Source organism: Rhincodon typus, chromosome 6 (genome assembly GCF_021869965.1).
Source record: "Rhincodon typus isolate 14 chromosome 6, sRhiTyp1.1, whole genome shotgun sequence".
Taxonomy (NCBI): domain Eukaryota; kingdom Metazoa; phylum Chordata; class Chondrichthyes; order Orectolobiformes; family Rhincodontidae; genus Rhincodon; species Rhincodon typus.
In genome coordinates this window covers 106,378,347-106,403,141 of record NC_063337.1, presented here as the reverse complement: position 1 = coordinate 106,403,141, position 24,795 = coordinate 106,378,347, and the positions used below count along the sequence as shown (strand labels likewise).

Genomic DNA, 24,795 nt, shown 5'->3' with positions numbered 1-24,795 from the left:
TAGATCTTACATAACTTGAATTTTTGTTAGTCTATGCCAAGCCAGTTTGTGTTTTTTGGTGTCCGCACATAGCAATCTATACTGAGACTGCAGTATTGCACACGCAAGGACTACTTTCCTGGTGTTGCAGGATAAATATATGCAGCCAGAAACCTTCAGTGCACTTCCTTAACCAATGTGATTGACAAAGAAACAAAGGAAGGACTGAGAAGGATGAATTAAGTGGGGAAGTTCAATGTCCAATGTCATGGAAGACATTGATACCGAAAGAGAAATAACGTAAGGGAAAGCAATATGGCATTTTCTCAAGAGAAAGGAATATAGAAACAGAAAGAAAAAAGACAGAATTTATGATCTTGTCAATCTCAAACAATTCAATCTGAAGGACCAAACTCCACAATTCTTTTTAAACATTCTGGGCAGGGGAATTAACTGGCTGTTGTTAGCAATTAATAATGTGAGCAATCGTGTAACAATATAATAACTGTTGGATTTGACATTATATGACAAGGTTGTTGCTAAATTCTTCAGCAAATGAACTAACTTCAAGAAAGCTTGTGGGAAGGGCAAGGATGGAATGTTGCTTTTGTGAAGCTAACCACAAAATGATGCGAATTGTCCAAAATTTGTGATCAATTCACAATTCCTAACTACCTCTCACTCGCCACAAGTTGCAGCTGATCTGCATAATAACAATGAAAACTATTCTTGTATATGTGGTTTCTCTTGGAACTATCTACAGCACCTGGGTGGATTCACTACATTTGTCCTTTCTGCTGGTATCAGATAAGCTACTGAGACCCTATAGGGAAGCATGGCCACACAAATACTTCAGCAAAAGCTGAGCTTAATATTGATGATTACATCTTACTTAGTAGTTAGTTACATGACATATGAAACTCAGTACTGATGCTGATCCTGCCCATCAGTGATGCTTCTAACGCAGACCTCATCTCAATGTGATACAATATTCAGAAACAATTCTTCACTTTTTAAAATCTGTGTTATTTACTGCTTTATATTGGATGGAGATTGTGTGGGTGCTTGATGGAAATACATTTTCAGAGCTAAGAGAGTGGAGGTTGAACGGAACCAGTCAGATCGCTCTATGGAGAGAATGCATGGATTTGATGGGCTGAAAAGCCTCCTTCTGTGCTGTGGTGACTCTGACTCTCTCATCTTAAAATAAATCCTTTTACCTAGATTGGTTCTATCGCTGGAGCATTTCTCATAATTGCTACAGCTGTGACTGGAGGTCTGCTGTACAAAGGTTCCTGGGCAACATCACCCTCCCTGTGGATCATTGGAACAATCTATCCAGCTATTGGATATGCACTCGGATTTATTTTGGCTCGTATTGCTGGCCAGCCTTGGTTCAGGTAAAACATCTTTTTGTGAAATCGTGAATGAAAAGTAGTCACATGATGCACTGTTATAAATTGTAATCTATCAAGAAGATAAACAAAAACAGACACTGCTGGAAGTACGGTAACAACAGAGAACATACATGAATAAGAGCATCAGGTTAAGAGATAAACAAATGTTAGAAACAGAATAAGGGAAGCAGGTGACAAAACAGGTGAACACACACAGATCATACCCAATTTTAACTCTGTCTAAGTGAATGGGTTTTGAATGAGTAAAATTTCTGCTGAAGTGTCAGTGGTGGTTCGATGATGTAACAATTATCTCAAACAAATAATGGCCAGAAGGACTTTGGAGAATTAGTGGGTGAGATATGGAACTTGTTGGCACTTGTTTTTTTTGGGAGCTGTGAGTGCTCCTAGAGTTCCAAAATGCTATCTTTGGCCCTCTGACCTTCATATTGCTGAGGGTATTAGCTCATGTACTCTCAAATTCTGTCAGATGTAAGCAGAAAGGCAGATAATGAAGTCAGAGATAGTAGGAACTGCCAATGCTGTAGTCTGAGATAACAAGGTATAGAGCTGGATGAACACAGCAGGTCAGGTAGCATCAGAGGAGCAGGAAAGCTGACGTTTTGGGTCTGGACCCTTCATCAGAAATGGGGGATGCAAAGGGGGCTCTGAAATAAATAGACAGAGGGGGAGGCGATGATAGAATGAAGTCACCCAGGACGCCGTACTGATTTGATGCCAGCAGTTTCGTTTTCATGCACAAAATACCCACCAGTGCATTACCTTAATGTTGTGTCAGTGAACAGCAGGAAGGACTCTGCACTGCCAGCATTCAAAGAGATCATTAACCATTTTCAGGTTAGTAGCTGGTAAATTTTTCCAACTGTTACTATTATTCCTCAAGTGTTTGGTGTTATCTATAGGTAGTTCAAGTCGTAGAAGTCAATAGAAAGAGGTGTGGCAGATGTTAAATGATCTTTTGAAATCTTTGCCATCTGTTGGAGGATAACATTGCTGAACCACTGTGTCAACCCTGATACTCTTTTCAACACTATGATCCACATCCATGGTGTGATCTAATATTACGTGACATCAGCCTGTAGCACCCGAGATGTTGGACATCTGCCATTTGTGCTACAGTGAAAGCTGCAACATCAGCCAACAGTCACTCCACCACAATCGGCCACCAGCGTGTGGATAGAGTTCAGCTCCATTCTCATGTTGAAAATGATTGGCTTCAAGCTCACGTACTGCTCAACTCGTCGAAATTGACAACTCACTTTTTTTATTGCAAAAATAGACTTTAAATGCCTTTTGTAAGTCTAAGTACACCATGCCATAAGACTCACTGCATGCACCAGGGATATCAACAAAGAACAATACAGCACAGGCCCATTGGCCTCCAAGCCTGCACCAACAAATGCTGTCCTTCTATATCAAACTGTCTTCATTTACAGGATCCGTATCCCTCTATTCCATTCCAGTTCATGTACGTATCTAAGACAACAAGGTGCAGGGCTGGATGAAAACAGCAGGCCAAGCAGCATCACAAGAGCAGAAAGGCTGACGTTTCAGGCCTAGACCCTTCAGTATCTAGCTGTTTCTTGGATGCTGCTATTGTGTCTGCTTCTTCTACCACCTCTGGCAACACATTCCAGGCACCCACCACCCTTTGTGTGAAAAGCTTACCTCGCACATCTCTTTTAAACTTCCCCCCTCACACCCTGAACCTGTGTCCGCTAGTAAGTGACCCTTCCACCTGGGAAAAAGCTTCATACTTTCCGCTCTATCCATGCCATTCACAATCTTATAAACTTCTATCAGGTTGCCCCTCAAACTCCTGCATTCCAGCAAAAATAATCCCAGTCTATCCAAACTTTCTTCATAGCTAAAATCCCCCACTCCAGGTAGTATCCTGGTGAACCTTTTCTGTCCCCTCTCCAAAGTATCCACATTCTTCTGGTAGAGTGGTGATCAGAACCGTACACAATATTCCAAATGTGGCCTAACTAAAGTTCTATAAAACTGCAGCATAACTTGTCTATCTTTATACTCAATGACCCCTCCAATGAAGGCAAGCATGCCATGGGCCTTTTTTACCACCTTATCTCCCTCTGCATACCTATACTCCTAAGTGTTCTGCCATTCACTGTATAATTCACACCAGTACTTGATCTTCCAAAATGCATCACCTCACATTTGTCTGGATTAAACTCCATCTGCCATTTTTTCTGCCCATTCCTCCAACTGGTCTATATCCTGCTGTAGCCTCTGACAATCCACCTTGCTATCTGCAATTCCAGCAATCTTTGTATCATCCACAAACTTACTAATTAGACCAGCTAGGTTTTCCTCCAAATCATTTATGTAGATCATGAACAGCAGAAGTCCTAGCACTGATCCCTTGTGGAACACCACTAGTCACAACCCTCCATTCTGAAAAGCATCCTTCCACCACTACCCTCTGTCTCCTATGACTAAGCCAGTTCTGTATCCATCTTGCTAACTCACCCCGATACCATGTGGCGTCACCTTTTGTACCAGTCTGCCATGAGAGACCTTATCAAAGGCTTTACTGAAGTCCTGTAATTTCCAAATTATCATGTGTCATTATCACCCACCAGTCATTCCACTAAAGTAAAAGAATGAACTGCAGATGCTGAAGTTTGAAACAAAAACATAAATTGCTGGAGAAATTCTGGCACCATCTGTAGAGAGAAAAGAATCATTCTACTATGTTGTTTTTCACAGACTCATACAGTGCAGAAAACATCTTCTGGCCTATCAAGTTTGCACTGACTACCACTAAAAGTACGCTAACCCCAATCTCCTGCACTTGTCTTATGTCTTTGAATGTTATGATATTTGAAATATTCATCCAAATATTTTTTAAAGGTTGTAAGGTTTCCAGCCTCCTACCTTCCTAGGCAGTGCATTCCAGATTTCCACCACCCTCTGAGTGAAAAATGTTTTCCCAAATCCCTTCTGAATCTCCTGCCCCTTAACCTAAAACTATGCCCTCTCATGTTTTACGCCTCAACCAAGTGTAACAGCTGCTCTCTATTCACTCATAATCTTATACACGTCAATCATGTCCCCACGCTCAGTCTTCTCTGGTCTAGAGAAAACAATCCAAGTCTGTCTAGTCTCTCCTTATTGCTCAATTTCTCCATCCCAGGCAACATCCTGATGAACCTCCTTTGTAACTCCTCTAGTACTATCACACACTCTCTATTGAAGGGTGACCAGAACTACACACAGTAGTCTAGATGTGGCCTGAACAACACTCTGTAAAACTCCAACATTGGTCCTTGCTCTTATAATCTATGCCATAACTGATGAAAGCAAGTGTCCCATATGCCTTAAATATCCTCTTCACATGCTCTGCCAATTTCAGAGATCTTTGAATAATTACCCCAAGATCTCTCTGTTCCTCTAAGCTACCCAGTGTCCTGTCATTCATTAAATACTGCCTCATCTTGTTTTTTTCTTCCAAAGTGCATTACCTCACACTTACCAGGGTTAAATACCACCTGCCCACCTGACCAATCCCTCTCTATCTTCCTGTCGCCTACAACCATCTTCTTCATTATTAATCACTCCACCAACCTTGGGGTCATCTGCAAATTTGCTTAACGTTCCCTCCACATTTTCATATATATCATTTACGTTTCCAACAAATGGTAAGGGTCCCAGTACTGATCTTTGTGCTACACCACTGGACACCAGCCTCCAGTCACTCAAACAGCCTTCTACCACCACCCTTTGTGCCCCATTACTAAGCCAGTTTCTGATCAATCTTGCCAAGTTTCCCCCAATTTGATGTGCTTTAACCTTCTCAATGTGTCTCCCATGTGGGACCTTGTCAAATATTTTTGTCAGATGCCAACTGAACTTCTCTCATCCACTCACTTGTTCACATTTTTAAAAATTTCTAACAAACCATGCTGTCTCTAATTAACCCATGCCTCTCCAAGTAGGTGTTAATTCACTCCTTCAGAATTTTCTCCAATAGTTTCTCTACAAGTGACGTGAGACTCGCTGGTCTGTAATTTCCTGGTTCATCGCTACCACACCACTTAAAACGTGGAACCACAGTAGCCACTCTCCAGTCCTCTGGCACTTCCCCTCTGGCCAGAGAGGAATTAAACATTAGTGTCAGAACCCCTGCAATTTCCTGCCTCACCTCCCACAGCAGCCTGGGATGGAATTCACCCAAGCCAGGGGATTTGTCTGTTTTTAAGCCCGAGCCTCCAATACCTCCCCATTTCTTATGTCAAACTGTGCAAGTTCCTCACAGTCCCTTTTCCAGAATTCCATATCTACATTCTCCCTTTCTAGAGTGAAGACCGAAAAGAAGTATTCATTCAATACCCTTCCAATATCCAGTGGCTTCAAACACACATTGCCCCTTGGTCCCTAATGGGCCCTACTCTTTTCCCCTGGTTAAGCTATTCCCTTTAACATATTTATGTAAGTTGGTCTTGATACTTGTTTAGTGAAGCTACAAGTCCAGAAAAAAAATTGCATCTATAGAGAAAGTATGCATTCTTAAAATTCACTCCCCAGAAGGAAGAAAAACTGTTTTTTAAAAAAAAGGTAATTTTTGGAAATGAACAGACGGTTGCACTGGAGCTCTCTTATGAAGTACAGGTCGTTCTGCTGTAACGCGTGTTTCATTAACGTGAATTGGCTGGAATGTGATTGATGAATAGTGGACAGTATTTGGATAACACAAACTTTCGGAAATACAGGTTTTCTATAGCAATTTCCCTATAACACGATTTGCTATGGCAATTATCTGTAGCACAATTTTCTATAGTACAATTTTCCACAGCACGAGGTCACGCAAGAATGCAACTATCGCGTTGTAGAACTACCTGTACTCAAGACTAGTTGAACCATTATGTCTCATTCACCAGTTTAACTGGTTTTACTTTCTGGGTGACAGGATGTGGTCATCATTGGTTACGCCACCATTTATTGCCAATCCCAAATTATCCTTGGAGGTACTAATGATTCAGTTATCTTATTGAACCACTGCTTGTAGGTACATCTACAATGCTGTTACAAGGGGACTTTCAGGATCTTCACCAGCATTAATAAAGGAACAGTAATATAGTTCAGATGGCATGTGGTTTGGAGGGGAACTTGCAGGGGGGTGGAGTTCCCATGTCTCTGTTGCTGTTGCCCTTCTAGATGGCAGAGATCACAGGTTTGGAAGGTGCTGTCTAAGGAGCCTTGATGAATTGTTGTAATGCATCTAGTAAATGGTACACGCTGTTACAACTGTACATAAGTCGTGGAGGGAGGTAATATTGAAGGTGTGATGCTAAAGAATTGGGCTGCTTTGCCTTGGATAGTGGTCTGGAATTTTCTTGGAGTTGCACTCAGCCAGTCAGTGCCTGGATGAGATCTCAAATAATTTATTTATTGCAGATCTTGAATCTAATCAGCATTTGCTAATTCATGGTTAGTAATAAGATACAACTACTAATAAATACCTGAAGGAACCGAAACATTTTCCAATTTTAAAATATCATATTAAGTCACATTCCTCTAAAAAAGTCTTCAGTCAACCTTGCTGAATATAAGTTGGCTGGGCAAGTGGCTTGCGATGTAGAGTGACACTAACAATGTACTGGCTGAGGTTACCACGAAGGACTCTCCTCAACCTCTCCCCTCTCTGAGGCATGGTGACCCTCAGGTTAAACCAACCCCAGTTGGGGATGTTTCTAATGAGAGAGCAGCAGCAATGTGCCTGACTCTTCAATGCCCTCTGGGCAATATGGAATAGGCAATAAATTTTGGCCTAACCGTATCCCATGAATGAATTAAAATAAAATTCTTAGGGTCTTAATAGGTTATTTTCCCTAGTGGCATTTCCCCATAGTTTCAGGATATGGGATTGGACATTTAAGACAGAGATGAAGAGGAATTTCTTCTCTCAGGGGTTAGTCTTTTTGTAGAATTCTTTGCCACTTAGGGCTGAAGAGGCTGGGTTGTTAATAATATTCAAGGTTAAGATAGACAGATTTTTAATCAATAAGGGAATCAAGGTTGTGGGGAAAAGGCAGGAAAATGGAGATAAGGTTTCAGATCAGCCACAATCTCAGTGAATGGTAGTGCACTCTCAATGGAGCAAATGACCTCAAGACCTCAATTCACATTTAAGAAAATGAACAGACCGTAAACAAAAACTTACAAACAATTGAAATAAAAGGTTTTCCAAAGGAATCTAACGATCTCCTGAATTAATCACCCACCACAATTTAAGTAACAAAGTTCTTAGCACATTTCTTTGATTTATGAATTCAGAATAATGCTAGGTCTTGCAATGTCTCAGTTGACCAGCATCTTTACCTCACCAATGCAACTTCATGTTACAGATGTCGTACCGTAGCTTTAGAGACTGGCGCACAGAATACTCAACTCTGCACAACCATTGTTCAGCTCTCCTTTTCACCTGACCAGCTTGCGCTCATGTTCACATTTCCACTGATCTACAGTGTTTTTCAACTAGCATTTGCAGCTATAATGATTGGATGTAAGTTTTGTTTTATTCTACTTTTGACTTTAAATGGACCATTGGACAGAATTAAAATGTGTCAGGGAGAAGAATATTAGACCTTAAAGCACGGAGTTGGAAATGATGATACAGAAATGAAGATTTCAGTTTCCCATCTAGAAAAGTACTGGATAAGACAAAACTGTGCAGACCAAGATAAAGGTTGTACCCAACTGAACTAGTACCATTTGTCCTTGCACAGAGGGTAATTAAGTTACAATAGGAGGATTTGAATTAATAAAGCACAATGGAATGGCAGACAGCAGATTCAGAATGAGGATAAAAGTGAAGATAAACTGCATGTTATGGTATAGAGCAAGAAGTGGTATGTAACAGTTCAAGATACAGGCATTAAAATCACAGGAAAGCTGTATGGATTCTAAGCATGTGATGAAATGGAAAAATATTAATTTAAATAAAACTGGAGAAGTGCATCTCTCAAAGCTTTCACCATAAATACAAAGAAACTCAGAAACAAAGTGAAGAAAACTCAAGATACCTGTTGGACAGAGAGATTCCAAATTCGTGAGTGTTACAGAAGGTTGAGTTTAACAATGACATAGGTTGGGTAAATATATAGGAACACAAATTAATCCATACAGATGGAAAATAGAAATTTGGAAACAGTGTGGCCTTTTGAAAACGAGAGAATTTGATACCAGTATAAAATTTGGGGTCATTTTAACTTTAACTGTAAGATACAAGTCACCTACTAATTGAGAGAGCTAATCTAAAAGTTTACTAGCGAAAAAAAAGAAAATCTGAAATTCTGTGCACAGAAAACAGAGTTAACGTTTCTAGTCCAGTGACCCTTCTGGACCTGAAACTTAGCTATGCTTTCATTCCACAGATGCTGCCAGATCTGTTGAATTTCTCTATCAATTTTTGTTTGTATCTAAAAATTTACTAGTATTGATTAGTTACAGGATACATTCCAGGCACAACTATGCTTTCACAACCTTTACACAAGTTATTAAGTTCATCATAACAAGAGATAATGCTTAATAAAAGCAGTGATTTTGAGTCAGTCCGTTTCAGGACACCAGTTCATAACACTGAAGTGGCAACAAATGCAGCTAAAGGGCTTAGGGGCAGACAGGAAAGTAGGATTAAAGACAGAGCAAATCAGCTGCGATCTTATTGAAAGGCACAGCAGGATTGAGGAATCTAATAGTCTCCTAGTGCTCCTATTTATTATATGATTCATGTTCCTTGAAGAGTAGACAAAAGGAAATAGATGTAATTTATTCAAATTTTCAAAAGGTTCTTGATAGGGGGCCCCATAATAAAAGCAGTGAAGAGAGAGTCAGGAAACAAGTCATGGAATTGGCTTTAAGCTGGAAGATGGAAAGTAGAGAATAGCACTGAAGGTGGCAGAAAGTGGGAAGAGATATTCAACATGGATTTGTGCTGAATTCACTGCTCTTGACAATTTACAGTCGAGGTTTTGGACCTTGAAAACAAAAACACAGTACTTAAATTTGTCAATGAAGCCAAACTGGGACCATGAGAGGATATGCAGAAAGACTAACAGCTTTACAGGAGAACATTAACAAACTTCCAGAAAGGATACAGATAAATGTGAGGATGAGCATGTTGCTAAGAATAGCAAAGTAACATTACATTGAAAGTGCGACACTAGATGGGGTACTAATACACAAATTGCATCAAACGTTACCAAGGCCACAAACGTGCAAACCAAACACTGGCTTTTATCTCTAATGAAACTGAATGGAAAAGTAGCAAAGTTATGCTAAAACTGATATTTTTAATAATATTTAAAACTGAATGAAAATTTCAAATGTTGATGTTCAGAAGTTTGGACACTTAAAGAAACAAAGTTAACATGAAGTGACCGCTAACAATTAGGAAAACAAATGGTATATTGGCCTTTATTGCAAGGGGATTTGAGTACAAAAAAGTTTTTTTCAGAAGTGTTTAGAGTTTTAGTGAAACCATATCTGGAATACCATGCACAGTTTTGATCTCTGATATTGAAGGAAGGATATAGTAGCATTACAGGTAATAAGGTGAAGGTTCACTAGGTTGGTTCCTGGGATGAGAGGGCTGAGATTCTGAGCAAACTGTGCCAAACTCTTTGGTTTAAATATATGAGAGGGAATTTCATTGAAACAGACATGATTCTGAAGGCACCAGACAGGGTAGATACTGAAGTAGCTTACTCTGGCTTAGAAAATGCAGAGAACAGGGACAATTATTTAGGACTAAAGTGTGAAGTAGTTTCTCACTCATGCAGTAGGAAATTTTACAACTGTCTACCCCGGAGGGTGGATGCTCCATCACTGAGTAAATTGAAGGCACAGCTAGATAGATTTTTGGTCTCCCAGGGATACACTGAGCAAACAAGAACGTGCAGTTGATGCACATCAGCCAGGATCATTTGAATGACAAAGCAGGCTTGAGAGGCTATAGGGCCTATTTCTACTTATGTCCTTAGGTTTTGGAGCAAGTAGGTGATAAAGGAAACCATTGAACCACTGAGAATTGAAAAATGACACATGGGCTATAAGCGTTTCTCACACCAACACAGAAGTTGCACTTTTGGAGTAGGTAAACTAAGCAAACTAAGAAAAATACAGAATTTACACGTGACAATTACTGATCGAAGGCTAAGTGCCAGATCCAGATGGAAATTATGTGATACTCAAAGCAATTGCTTAATGAAAATCACATTCTTACCACCTTTTGGGAATGATTAGTTTTGTGCAGCTGAGGAATGAAAAAGAGTTAACACCACTCAATGATGAAACAAAAGGGCATATGTTATCACAAATCAAAAGCTTAGTAGGCCTATCATTTGTTATGGTAGGGGTGCAGGAGTTGGGTCAGAGATGACTCCCACATCCTCAAACTCTGCTTCCTGTAAAGACTGTATTCCATTCTCTCACTTTCTCCATTTCTATCACATCTGTTCCAATGATGCCAGTTTCTACAAAGGGGCCTCCGAAACGACCCCCTTCTTCCTCAACTGAGGATTCCCCAACATTGTAATTGACAGGGCCCTAAGTCACGTCCAACCTATCTCCTGCACTTCAGCCGTCACCCCTTCTCTTCTTTCTCGCAATTGCTTTAGGATCACCTGATCCTCACTCATGACCCACCAACATCCATATCCAGAGAATCATTAGCCATCACTTCTGTCACCTCCACTGGGATGCTGCCACCAAATACTTATTCTTCTCCCCTCCCTTGTCAGCCTTCTGCACGGACCATTCCCTCTGGGATATCTTGATCCGCTCCTCCTCCACTTCTAATTCCTCCCCACAATCCTATGGCAATTTTCCTATGTAATCACAGAAGGTGCAGCACTTGCCTCTTTAGTTCCTCCCTCTTCACCATCCAACATTCTAAACATACCTTCCAGATGAAGCAGCGATTTACCTGCACTGCATTCAATCTAGTCTACTGTATCTGCTGCTCACAATGTGCTGTCCTCTACACTGGGGAAATAAAATGCAGATTGGGTGACAGCTTCACAGGACACCTACATGCTGCCCGCAAAAATGAACATGAGCATCCTATTGCCCGCTATCCTCAGCACACCACGTTATCCCTGGTCTTGGGCTTGCTGCAGTGCTCCAATAAAGCTCAGTTTGGGGACCCTTCAAACTTCATGACTCGATATTGAATTCAATAATTTGAGAGCTTGAAATACCTTTTCCTCTGTCCTTACCCTAAACACCAGGCTTTGTCATCACATGGGCTGCCACCACAACCATCCCATTGTCAGCCAATAACAGTCCCCATTAGTAGCTATTGATCCTCCCAGGCTGACCTTTAACCATTCCTTTGTCTGTCCAACTGTTGTTCTCTCTCTCTCTCTCTGGTCTGCATCACCATCTATCATGTTGTTCTCCTCCACCCCGTCTTCAGTAAATATAACGTCTTCCAATCAGTTCTGAAGGGTCACTGAATGTAAAAACGTTAACTCTGCTTTCTCTCCACAAACGTTGCCAGACCTGCTGAGTGTTCCCAGCAATTTCTATTTTTGTTTCTGATTTCCAGCATAAATAAGGTGAATAGCAAAAGGTTCTTTCCTGAGACTAGGGAAGTTCAAAACTAGAGGGCATTTTTTCAGATCAGAGAGGGATTTAAAAAGGAACCTTAGGGGCAACTTTTTTTTTTAAAACAAACAAACAGTTGTTCATATGTGGAATGAACTGCCAGAGGCAGTGATACATGCAGGTACAGTGACAAAATTTAAAAGACATTTGGATAAGGACATGAATAGGAAAGGTTTAGAGGGAGTTGGACCAAATACAGGCAAGTGGGACTAGTTTAGTTTGGGAAAATTGTTCAGCATGGATGAGTTGGACTATAGGGTCTGTTTCCATGCTGTATGACTTTATCTGCAGTTTTTTGTCCTTTTTTTAAAAAAATAACAGTTCCAACTTGAATTAAAGTTGGAAGCAGCTCGAGAAAAGTGTCCATTCACACACTACTGCAATTCAGCATTACAAGCCCCATTAGCCTCTGTTTCTAACCTGACTAGAGTATTCAAGATCAACTAAAGGTAACCTGACATTTCAGGTCGGGACCCCAAAGAAGGGTCCCGACCCGAAACATCAACTTTCCTGCTCCTCTGATGCTGCCTGGCCTGCTGTGTTCCTCCAGCTCCACATTGTTATCTCGGACTCCCGCATCTGCAGTTCTTACTATCTCCCAACTAAAGGTAACATTTGGTGGGCATTTTCACCAATATTAACATGTCTTTCTCATACATTAGAGGCGTGGACAGGACATAACTTCTGGCAAATCCACTCCACAAATGTAAACACTGAAGATGATCAGCCTACTTTCTAGAAAGGCTGATCTGAATAAATGCCAATAAGCTCCCAAGGCTCCTCTATTCTGCTTGAAGATTGTGGTGGACTCTGCCACATTTGCATTTAGAGTATTCAGACACAAAGTTCATCCTAGTATTCAATTCACCAGGCAAACAGCAGTTGAAGCAGCAAGAATTCTAACATGTGAAAGCGCCTCTCTAGTCCTGTCCCCTTTAACATTGGGTCCTATGTTTGAATGGATAGACATTACCCCTGCTTTTGTCTTATCCAAAGAGACCATCTAGGCAGACATTGAGCTTTCTCATATACTGCCTGATCATCATACCTCGGCTACATTTCATGACAATTTCCATGAGGAGCAATTAGCCTCCAGTCCCTTGCCACCTACTGGTTCCTGGTTCCCTGCCCTGGTGTCTCCCTGAAAGTTTACCATTATCTTAGGTCCAATCTCTTTTCCATCCATTATTTCATTCATAGCATGTGCTATGCCTTCAGGCATTTTTGCTTTACGCTGTCACACACCCAAATACAAATCTCTCTCCTCCCCTCCTTCATTAAACCCTCCTAAAACCCAATTGTCAAGTAAATATTTGGTTTCTGCTCAAGTAGTTTGATGTCTATTCTTGTCCACTGATATGTGTGAAATCTATTGGGCCACTCGTTTATGTTGAATGTGCTACGTAAATCAAAAGCTATTATATGCCAATATTTATAATTTTAGTAAATATAAACATCTTATTTTTGTGTATTACTCAGTTTATCAACTGTACAAACGACATGCCAAGAGCACCACAGATGATTCTTCAGAGTGCGTAAATGATGAGGAGAAAGCTAACACAGCTAACGCTTTTACAAATGGAGGATTTCACACAGATGAGAAATTACCAGATGATGTTTTATCAAATGACACCCCCCATTTGAAAGAGAAATGCCAAAATGGCATTTTGAAAGGAGGGCTCTCAACAGAAGAGAAGCTATCAAATGATGTCTTGGACACAAGTACCAACCTATGAAGATTTTGATCATCGTTGATCATGTTCTTGTTGTCGAGGCCATTTGGGATTTACCTTTATCAATGTTAATGGCAGTGTTTTATTTTCGAAAGAACTTAAAACTAAACCTGAACACACTAATCATGGATTATTCATACCATGTCCTCTTCTATGCAAGTTCCCTTTCCAATATTGCATCCAAGAGGGAAAAATAGAGCTGGAATTACCCCCCACTGCCCTTCCCTACCTCCACCACCAAAAGCAGTAGTTCTCAAACTGTGGTGTGACCCAAACAATTGTATGCAGCAAAAGGGTCCCAATTCCTAAACTATTGCCATTCCCGATCAGTCATGTCTGACCACTTCCATTATTTTCAGTGCATTAGTATAACAGCATAAAAGACAGAAAGAAGTCAGTCAATCAAGTAAAAATGAGAGTGAGCTTGAAACAGAAAGGAAAGCAGATGATAGGGAAAAGATAAGTGAAGAATAGTGGCTGCCATCTTTACAGATATCAGTATCCTGAAAATGTGTGTGTGTGTTTTAAGACACTAGAAATGATTCTGCAGGACACTGCCAAAAACATGTTCGAGAATCATTCATTAAAGTTATGAAGACGAATGCAGTTCCATTGGCAATACTTTACCAGATAGCAGCAGATGTTTGTAACTGCCTGCTACCTTTTATATGTATTTTCAAAAATTATGCACAGATATGAAAAGTTATAACTTACCAAATTTTTGCACATTTATTATTATGAAAACAATGCCCTATAATGCCATTACATGATCATTTCTTGCACTGTAATTTCTGCATGTTGGACCAAATGATGGAGAAAGGAAATAAAAAAGTGCTTTGATACAAACAGCTACTGATTTGACAGCATGTAGCAAGAAAATGTAAGCTCCCCACTCCTGACATGACAGAAGTACAAGGTGCTTATCTAACTTTAGACCAGTACTGAAACAGAACTATGTTGTCAAGGTTAATTTTAACCATGTCAAAACAGTTTGTACACTTTGGAGCTTAACATTTATCTAGGAGGTATTATTACAATCCTGCTTTTGTTACTCAGCCTCATGAAGTTGCAAAAATGTAATACTGCAATGTAATAAAATCAATTTAAATGAAGTTGAGTGTGCATGGAAGAGCGAAGTTATGATACATTGTGTGTGACAGAATACTATTTTGAAATAGCAATGAAAAAATGGCGGCATTCTTGCAAACATAATCAATAAGAATACAACATAATCATAAAAATGGTGATTTTGGAAACTGAAGCTAAATTACAAGAGGTGACTCACAATAGAACAAATTTTAATCAGGAGAGAAGGTATGTTCAGGGATAACACCCAACTTTTGAAGATGTAACAGATGAGCAAAACTTTTAACAGCATCTGCAAAACTTCAGGTGATAAATGCAAAGCTGAAAACCTGAAGGGGATAAAGATTGTTTGTCTGTGCAACCCCACCCAATGCTCACCACAACAGCCACGTCTTTGCTCCCTCTGTTTATTAAAATCAGCTTTCTGGTAAAGTTCTTCAAATTAAAGAGTCAAAAATGCAACATAAGTATTAAGCATTCTATTTCCAAAACCATAAGAGAAATACACATTTAGTTTGCTTCCAGTTACCTTACATTGTCAAATCTTCCACTTGCAGCAATTTTTAAATTTCAAAGGACAAACTATATACCAATTGATGCAAAAATGGCATCAATATCATCATCCGTATGTGGCACAATTGCAGAACCTCCTCCTCTCAAAGAGCCCAAAGGGAGTGCGAGAGTTTTGAAATTCTGATTCAAATCACTGTTTCCAAGTTTAGTGTGCAAATCTCCAGTAACACACTGTTTCTTTATGGCAGTTTGTGTGTCAAATGCAAACTGTGGAATTGTTTTAAATGTCGTTTTGCTTCCTTCTTTTGTGTGAAGTCTACCTCTTATCCGTTTCTTATTAAGTGAGTTTTTTCTCCTGTACAGTTTTGACTGTCTCATCTTACAGTTGTGGAGAGGGGTCATCGAGTTTTTCCAATATTTAAATATTTTACCTTTGTGCAATTTTCCTTGAGACGTTTTAATGAGATATCTGCAGACGGACAGTTTGATCAAATAGATCTTCTTTGGGAAACTATATTTTAAAAATGTAAAAGAATACAAACAGTTAATAATCCATATGATTTGGCAATGAGATGAAAAGTCTCATTCATTTTAACTAGCGCAAGATATTAAATGCAATAAATTAGAAGCTGAGATTATGCAAGTATGAAAAAAAATATGCATTTTAGCTCTGGAAGCTCTGTTGATTTTAGTCCTTTTTCAGTTATTTCTTTTCTCCTCCTGAAGATGGTGTTTGTGTGTTGGGTATGTTGACAGCTCAATGCTAAGTAAGCATAAATCTGTCACACATCACTTGACAACAAGCAGTAGATATTCGGCTACTAAACACAAGTCAACCTAATTCTATCTGATCCAATAAACAAATTTTCAAGAAAGAACTTGCATTCATACAGTGCTTTTCTCAATCACAGGATGTTGCAAAAGCACTTGATGACCAAATAAGTAGTTGCTGGAGAGAAGGATATGTTGATTAGTTTACATTGTGGAGGTGCCAGTGTTGAACTGCGGTGGACAATGGCAAAAATCACACAACATCAGGTTATAGTCCAACAGGTTTATTTGAATACACAAGCTTTCGGAGCCTCGCTCCTCCTTCAGGTGTCAGTGAGACAGGTGGCATCAGACACAGAATTTATAAATAGAAGATCAAAGGGTCATAGAACTGACGCAAATGTATTGAACAAACCTAAATTGGCTGTTAAATCTTTAATCAGTTAGAAAGGAGATGCAGATTTCAATTGATTAATATGCAAAACCTGGAATTTCTTCCAAGTCACTGCCCTGAGATGACTGAAGGTTTTAATAGTATACCAGCGGTGACAATGCATTTTAGGTGTGAGGCCTTGTTTAGAATCTGCCTGTGTTTTAACTTGGAGTCAGATTGGTTTTATTTCCAGTGCTGCATTGACTGACTGAGTATAAGTTGTTTGCTTTTTGAACAAAAGAGAATGTATCTGCAAATGCAAATTCACCCTATAGATTTATAAGGGTATATGGGAGGGAGGGAGAGAGTGTGTGCAAACTCTCTCTTGTGTAGGGCCTAAATACTGGCATGAACCAGTTGGGCTGAATGGCCTGCTTTCATGTTTAAGAAGTATGCGAGTCAGGATGGTGGCTGGCATGGGAAATGAAAAAGGCACACTGGTGCTGGGGTGGCTGTGTGAGGCAGGAGACAAAGAGATTAAAAGCTAGAACATACTATTTAGGCATTGCAGGAGAAGATGTGGAGACTGGCCTCAAAATTCAGGTGATCTACATCTCAATACAAATAAAAATTATGCACCGTTTAGTTTTATTTGCATCAATACCTGTATAGAAAGTTTGTTATTGTTTTGATTTTGTAAAGCAAGCCACAACTACAGACCAAACACTTTAGTCTGGTGTAATGGCCCGATTACATGCAACTTTATTTAATGTTTTCAACACAGGTGTTTTACACACTTTGCTCTTCTTTATTTTGGTTGTAGACTATTACCAGCCAGGCCATCAAAACTGCAGTCAAACAACTGCAACAAAAACAAAGTTGCTGGAAAAGCTCAGCAGGTCTGGCAGCATCTGTGAAGGAAAAAACAGAGTTAATGTTTTGGGTCTGGTGACCCTTCCTCAGCTCTGATGCTGCCAGACCTGCTGAGCTTTTCCAGCAACTTTGTTTTTGTTCCTGATTCACAGCATCCACAGTTCTTTCGGTTTCTAGTCAAACAACTGCAGCTAGTATAGTTCACCACAAGACCATTATGATCAGTAAGACTTTATTTGCTTCTTACTAAACTCCTCCTACTTACTTCACATACCTGTACCCATGAGTTTCCACCATTCTAAGTCTGCGACATCGGAGAAACTGATTTCCTAAATAGCAGGATTCAAGTTTCAGTTTCTGGTGTCGAAACCAATGGAAAATTGTCTGGAGCTCCCAACACAATGCACTGAAAGTCTGTGTTGCACCAATCCTCCTCACAAACTCATCCAAAGGAAATAATTGCTTAGTTTTCTGCAATTTTCTGCACTTAAAGTCCCTTAGAAACCTCTGGATATTCAAAAAAAACAAAACTAGTTTTAAAAGGAATGTAGATTAATAGGGAGATATATTTTTATTTACAGTACTAAAAGCAGAACACTACATATGCTGGTAAGCCAAATGGAAATGCTCAGTATCTGGAGAGAGCAAAAGTGAGACACCAAGACAGAGGACAGTGAGGGGCATAATGGAAGTAAAGCATTAATAGCAGTTATAAAAACATACTGACCTCAGAATTGTTGCTACCTTGAACTTTCAGAGACTTAATTTCAAATCCCAACGGAATTCCAGTTTCTTCAATAGAATAAAATGTATTTTATTTCAAAACAGTTCATAGTTTTGAAACATTAATGTGTAAAAAGCATATAAATTTTACTGCATATCATTGAAGGAAAATTGTACAGTTTAGACGATTAACTATTTTATGGCAAATCAAAAGAATAATTTACTGCAATAAACATCACACAAGCACTCACCAATTTCATGATGGTCTTGCTCAGGAAGTCCAATATCTAGAATCTGATCTGTTTTACAGGTGACGCTGTCAGTTGTTTTATTTCCTTTTAACATTGTATTTTGATCATCCTCCAATAATAAAGGTTCAGTCTCAGAGAATAATTTATCAAGTAAGCCACAATTATCTGAAGGCATTCCACGCATCTGAGATGAAAGACTTGGCAGCTTCATTTGTGTGAATTTGCAATAGGAAAGACCAAGCCATTGCCTGATACTAACAGGGAAAGAAAACTCTTTCACATAGGACATATCTTGAATTTTAGTTACCTCATTCAGTAACAGGAATAGTTTATCATATACAAGTTCAAGGCTTAAAAAAATACTTCTGAACAGGACCCTGGAAAGAAAAAAGTGAAATTTTAGCTAGTTTTCTAAAAATGATCGCAAATATGGCTTCAACAGGCTATATTTTAAACTTACCACAGTCTGCTGAGCAATCCTGTAACTACCACATTCAGGACTATAAATTCTTCACAACGAAGATATTGAATAGTCAAACTACCATGTATTAGAATTAAGGAAACCCAACAAACCAGAATATTTCTGATAAGCATCAGACTAAGACTAGAATGGATGCCATCTTTAGTCAATTAAATGGTGGCTTTTCAAAGATAAACATGTTGGATAAATTATTTCAAAAGGCCTCTTCTATCAGCAAATCAAGTCAGAAGCGTTCCATAAAGAAATTTCCCAAACCATTTCCTTTCAGCATTGGAAATTTCCATCAGAGACCTCCACTCTACTGCACAGACAGGCATGGAGTCAGCTTCCACATGTACAACTCATGACATCTAGCTGGTGCTGTCAAATTGCTTATCCAGCAACCACACTCGGACGAACTTCAAATTCTAGAGAACTAAGCCAACATTTTTGATCTTGTTCATAAATTTCATACCCCAAGGACTTACTATCCCAGGCTGTTTGAGATGGTTTTTAACCACTGCTGTTCAAACGCCAGCTGAGCTTCTGATCAACAGAACCTCATTTTTGCAGTGCGCAGCTGATTCATTCAAAAACACCCTGTTAAGCTTTCTGCGCTGTTGAGCATTTGAAGCATCAGGGAGCTAACTTGTGTGCAGCGTATATGGAAACTTTCCTGTTTCTGCGCAACTAAAGATGGAATATTGCTTCTAAGCCAATATTTTCTCAAAAACGACTGACTTACATCCCATCGTCATCCAACTCCTTCTCTATCTCAGCCAATCTAAACCTAAAACCCTAATTTAAGCTTTGCCATCTCACATCAATCATTCTATTCTCCATCTAGCCAGTCTCTCATGCTCCATGAATGTCTGCTCAAAAGCTCTGCTATCAATTCCCTAAGCCACACAAATTTAATATTATTGCTGAACTAGATAGCATTTAATGTCTCAAAGTTGTAATTTTCACTTTGTGATTTAAATTCATACAACACATTTTGCTTCATCCTTCACTTGACCCCGAACCTTTATTTTCCCTTCCTTCTACCTGAACACTGGCAACAATGCCTACATCTGCTGATAGCCCATTGCATAATCGCCCTTCAATAATCTCTCTTCTTTGGCTTTTCATCTGTTTTGTATCCTCAGTAATAATGGATTGAAGAATATTTTTTCCTAAGGAATTATAACCAGTTGCTGTTCAATCATTGAGAGAATGTAAACAAAAAAGGAAGTTTCTGTAACAAAATTTAACTGCTTAAGAAATTAAAAGAACACTCAGATTTAAATATTAAAGCATTCAAGACTCAAACGTGGTCTCTTCAGCCAACAGCAAAATTAAACCATGAGAGATTATTGCATTTACTGTCCATCACCTAACTTAAATGCAAGGATGCTGACAAGAGGTGGAGTGAGGGATTTGAGAAGAGAAGGAGAGATGCTGAAACACCAATATAACTATTTGCAATTAAGCATAATGCTTTGTTGGACCACAGGTGGTGGTTAGAAATATTGTACATATCTACAATGCCTGGCGGTGATTAAAAATACATTTAAAAGAATACAAGCAGAACATTTGTCTAAACATTTCAAATAATGTAAGCTTAAGCTATCATTGACTAAATAATGTCTTCCACAATTTCAGCCATTTGATTTGAAAAGGTATTAAAAATAAGCCATCTCAAAAAACTATGCAATGCAGATGCCTCAGCATCCATTTCAGAGCAGCTGTCAATTTTGGTTGCATATAATACACAACTAGATTGTGAAACAAAATTTGTTCAACCAAAAGGAAAGAGTAATTAGCACAAGTCGCATGATTTCCACTGTACATGTCATGTGGTTAAATGTCCTCTAATAATTTACTCATTTTCTACTGCTAAATTACATATGGATATCTAACATAGAAACATAGAAGACAGTAGCAGAAATAGACCATTGACCCTTTGAGCCTGCTCCGCCGTTCAACAAGATCATGCTGATCATCGAGCTCAATACCCTAATCCTGTCTTTGATATGTTTAGCCACAAGGGCTATATCTACCTCCTGTTTGACAACACAATGCTTTGGCCTGAACCACTTTGTGGTAGAGAATTCCACACACTTACCACGTTCTGGGTGAAGAAATTTCTGTTCATCTCAGTCCTGAAAGGGTTACCCATTATCTTTAAAACAATGACTCCTGGTTCTCAACTCCCCCACCAGTGGAAACATCCTTTCTGCATTTGTCTAGACCATTGTAGGTTTCAGTGAATACAATCCTAACTGACAGAATCACTCCTCATACATCAGTTCTGTTATCCCAGGAATCAACTTGGTAAACCTTCACTGTACTCCCTCTATAGCAAGAAAACCCTTCCTCAAATAAGGAGGCCAAAACTGTACACAATGTTCCAGGTGTGGCCTCATCTATGCCCTGTATAACTGCTGCAAGACATCCTTGTTCCTGTACTTGAACTTTCTTGCTATGAAGGCCAACATACAGTTTGCCTTCTTTATTGCCTACTGCACCTGCATACTTACTTTCACCGACTGGTGCACAAGAACACCCAGGTCTCAAATAGTCTGCCCTCTCAATTTACAGCCTTTGAAATAACAATGCCTTTCTATTTTTGCAATCAAAGCAGATAACCTTACCTTTACCCACATACTTCATCTGCAATGCATTTGTCCACTCACAACTTTTTTAAAATCACCCAGCTTTGTGTCACCAGCAAATTTTGAGATAACAGTTAATTCCCTCATCTAAGTCATTAACATATATTGTGAATAGTTGGGTCCTAGTACTGATCTCTGCAGTACACCATGAGTCACTGCCTGCCATTCAGAAAAAGACCCACATATTCCTACTGTTTGCAGTCTACCAACCAATTTTTATCCATCTTAATACATTACCTCAATTCCACCCACTTTAATTTTACAGATTAATCTCTTATGTGGGACTTTGTCAAAAGTCCAAATAAACGACATCCACTGGTTTCCCCAATCTATTCTACCAGTTACATCCTTGAAGGATGAATGGATTTGTCAAGAATGATTTTCCTTTTGTAAATCCACGCTGAATGTGCCCGCTTCTACCATTTTTAAAAAAAAATGTTGTTATAAAATCCTTGATAATGGACTCTAGCATCTTTCTACTACCGACGTCAGACTTCCTGGTCTATAATTCCTTGTTTTGTCTCTACTTCACTTTTTAAATAGTGGGGTTACATTAGCTACCCTCCAATCTGTAGGAATTGTGCCTAAAGATTCTTGGAAGATGACCACTTCCTTAAGCAATTTGGGATGTAGGTTATGAGGCCCTGGGTATTTATTAGCTTTCAATCCCATCAATTTCTCCAACACCATTTCTTTATTAACACAGATTTGCTTCAGTTTCTCCCTCACACTAAACCCTTTGTTCCCTATCGTTTCTGATATGTTATCCATGTCCTCCATTGTGAAGGCAGTAGGGAAATAAGAATTTAGCTTGTTAGCCATTTTTGATTGCGAGGGACTTAATTGGTTTTCACCAAACTGTTTCTCTTTACATAGCTATAGAAAGCTTTACAATTATTAAGTTCCCCGCAAGCTTACTTTCATACTTTATTTTCCCCTTCTTAAATCAATCTCTTAGTTCTCTTTTACTGACTTCTGAACCGTTTTTCATGTCAATTTGTATGTCTTTTTTGCATCTAGTACTAATCTTCCTTGTAAGCGATGGTTTGGCCACTGTTCTCATTGCACTCTTGTGCTAGACAGGAATAAACTATTTTTGTATTTCATTCATTCGCTCCTTGAATGTTTGTCATTGCCCATCATCTATCATTTCTTTCAGTAATATTTCGCAATCCATCATCGCTAACGCAGTTTCATACCATCATAGCTTCTCTTATTAGGATTCAGGATCCTAATCTCAGAATCAATTACCTCACACTTCTTCTTGAAAAAGATTTCTATCATATTATGGTCATTCATTCACAAGGGGGTCTCTCAACACCACATTACCAATTATTCTTTCTGCAATGTATAATACCCAGTCTAAGATGGCTGTTCTTTCATTGGTTCCTCAACATATTGGTCCAGAAAATCATTCCGTCTACACTCTAGGAATTCCTCCTTTTTGGTATCGTGACTGATTCGCTCAATCTACATGCAGGCTAAAGAAACCCATAATTACAGAAGTTCCTTCACCACATGCATCTCTGATTTCCTGTTTAATGCCATTCCCAACATCAAGGTCTGGTGTTCTATATACCACTCCTGCCTATCTTAGGAAATTTCAGGCAGCTCTAGTACTAAAGATTACAGTATGAAGATACTTTACATTACAAATACCGATCCTATTAATACATCAGCAAATTTCAGATTGAGATTCATTATGAAAATGCACACAGTACAATATAACTACATTTAAAAGGATACAGAAATGCTTTGGAGCACATTTCCATCAGACGCAGCATCAACTTACAGCCCCCCAGCACTTTCAGCGACATCCACTCCAGGACTGGTTGGCTGGGGATATATTTCGTCTTAGTATTTTGCATCTCAGACATTCTGTTACATTTTTAGAGAAGATCAAAGTCACAAGATGAAATTCATAAGTAATAGGAGAAGGAGTAAACAAACTATGTACTCAGCCGGCTCAGCTTTCAATAAGGTCATGATCTGTTGATCTTCTGCCTTGTCCACTATCTAGATCCCTTAATGCTCCAAGACACAAAATATATCCACCAACTTTCAATATAATCAAGGATAATGAATCCCTTTGGATTAGAGAATTCCAAAGAATCAAGTCTGTGTGAACAAATTTCTCATCAAATCCAAATGATTCAGCACAAGGCTGTGACCCTTTGTTTCATATTTCCCCAGTCAAAGGAAACAGCTCTTTAGTATTTACCCCACACCAAGAGAATTCTTTGGAATCTGTTTCAATGAAATGACCTCTAAATTCAAGTCTAGACCAATTTACTCGGCTTCTCATCACAGAACCAATTGGATGAAACTTTGATGTATTGCCTCCAAGACAAGTATATTCTTCCTTAGATAAGGCACTAAAACTGCACAATCCTCCATCTAGGGTCTTACCAAAGCCCTATACAATAATAGCAAGATTTCTTTATTGTTATATTCTATACCCTTGCAATGAAGGCCAATAATTCCATTTGTCTCCTTAATTGCTCACTGTATCTGCATGCTAATACTATGTTCACGAAAAGCATAGAAGTTGTGGTATATATTGGTGATAACAACATAATGAGGGAAAGGGTTAATCCTGTGCAGTGTGGAAATAAAAGGTTAAAAAACAGAACCTCAAAAGTAGTCCTGAAGAAGGGTAATACCCAAAATGTTGACTGCTCCTTTCCTCCAGATGCTGCCTGGCTTGCTGTGTTCTTCCAGCCTCCTGTTTGTCTACCTCAAAAGTAGTAATCTCTGGTTTACTCCCAGTGCCAAGTTCTAATGAGGGAAAGAAGGAAAGGATAGGGCAGAAAAATAAAATCGATGGCTGAAGAGGTGGTGGCGCAATGTGCAGGGATTCAGATTCTTATCATCGGGATCTCTTCTAGAGTAGAAAAAGCCTGTTCAAGAGGGATGGGTTTCACCTGAACTGGAAAGGTGAGGAGTTCAAAACTAGGGGGCATATTTTAAAGGTCAGAGGAAAAAGATTGAAAAAGGACATGAGGGGCAACCTTTTGCACAGAGAGTGGTTCGTGTGTGGAATGAACTGCCAGAGGAAGTGACGGATGCAGGTACAGTTACAACATTTAAAAGACATTTGGACAAGTATATGAAATGGAGTGAGAGAGAGATAGTAGGAACTGCAGATGCTGGAGAATCCAAGACAACAAGTTGCAGGGCTGGATGAACACAGCAGGCCAAGCAGCATCATAGGAGCAGAAAGGCTGACGTTTCAGGCCTAGACCCTTCATCAGAAAAGGGGGAGGGGAAGGAGGTTCTGAAATAAATAGGGAGAGAGTGGGAGGCGGATAGAAGATGGATAGAGG

At 39.3% G+C, this 24,795-nt stretch overlaps 2 protein-coding genes across 2 annotated transcripts in view; one reads left to right on the top strand and one right to left on the bottom strand.

Annotated features, from left to right (window-relative positions):
- slc10a2 (solute carrier family 10 member 2) overlaps positions 1 to 14,599 on the top strand; it is a 42,037-nt gene extending 27,438 nt beyond the window's left edge. The window contains exons 5-7 of the mRNA XM_048597540.1: positions 1,204 to 1,379; positions 7,766 to 7,923; positions 13,509 to 14,599. Of these exons, the coding sequence (XP_048453497.1) occupies positions 1,204 to 1,379; positions 7,766 to 7,923; positions 13,509 to 13,765 (591 nt within the window). The 3' untranslated portion in view covers positions 13,766 to 14,599. The remainder of the gene's footprint in view (positions 1 to 1,203; positions 1,380 to 7,765; positions 7,924 to 13,508) is intronic.
- Positions 14,469 to 24,795, bottom strand: part of nepro (nucleolus and neural progenitor protein) — a 21,057-nt gene continuing 10,730 nt past the window's right edge. The window contains exons 2-7 of the mRNA XM_048598429.1: positions 23,216 to 23,347; positions 18,813 to 18,890; positions 18,353 to 18,729; positions 18,106 to 18,170; positions 17,653 to 17,885; positions 14,469 to 15,872 (exon numbers count right to left, since the gene is read on the bottom strand). Of these exons, the coding sequence (XP_048454386.1) occupies positions 15,431 to 15,872; positions 17,653 to 17,885; positions 18,106 to 18,170; positions 18,353 to 18,729; positions 18,813 to 18,890; positions 23,216 to 23,347 (1,327 nt within the window). The 3' untranslated portion in view covers positions 14,469 to 15,430. The remainder of the gene's footprint in view (positions 15,873 to 17,652; positions 17,886 to 18,105; positions 18,171 to 18,352; positions 18,730 to 18,812; positions 18,891 to 23,215; positions 23,348 to 24,795) is intronic.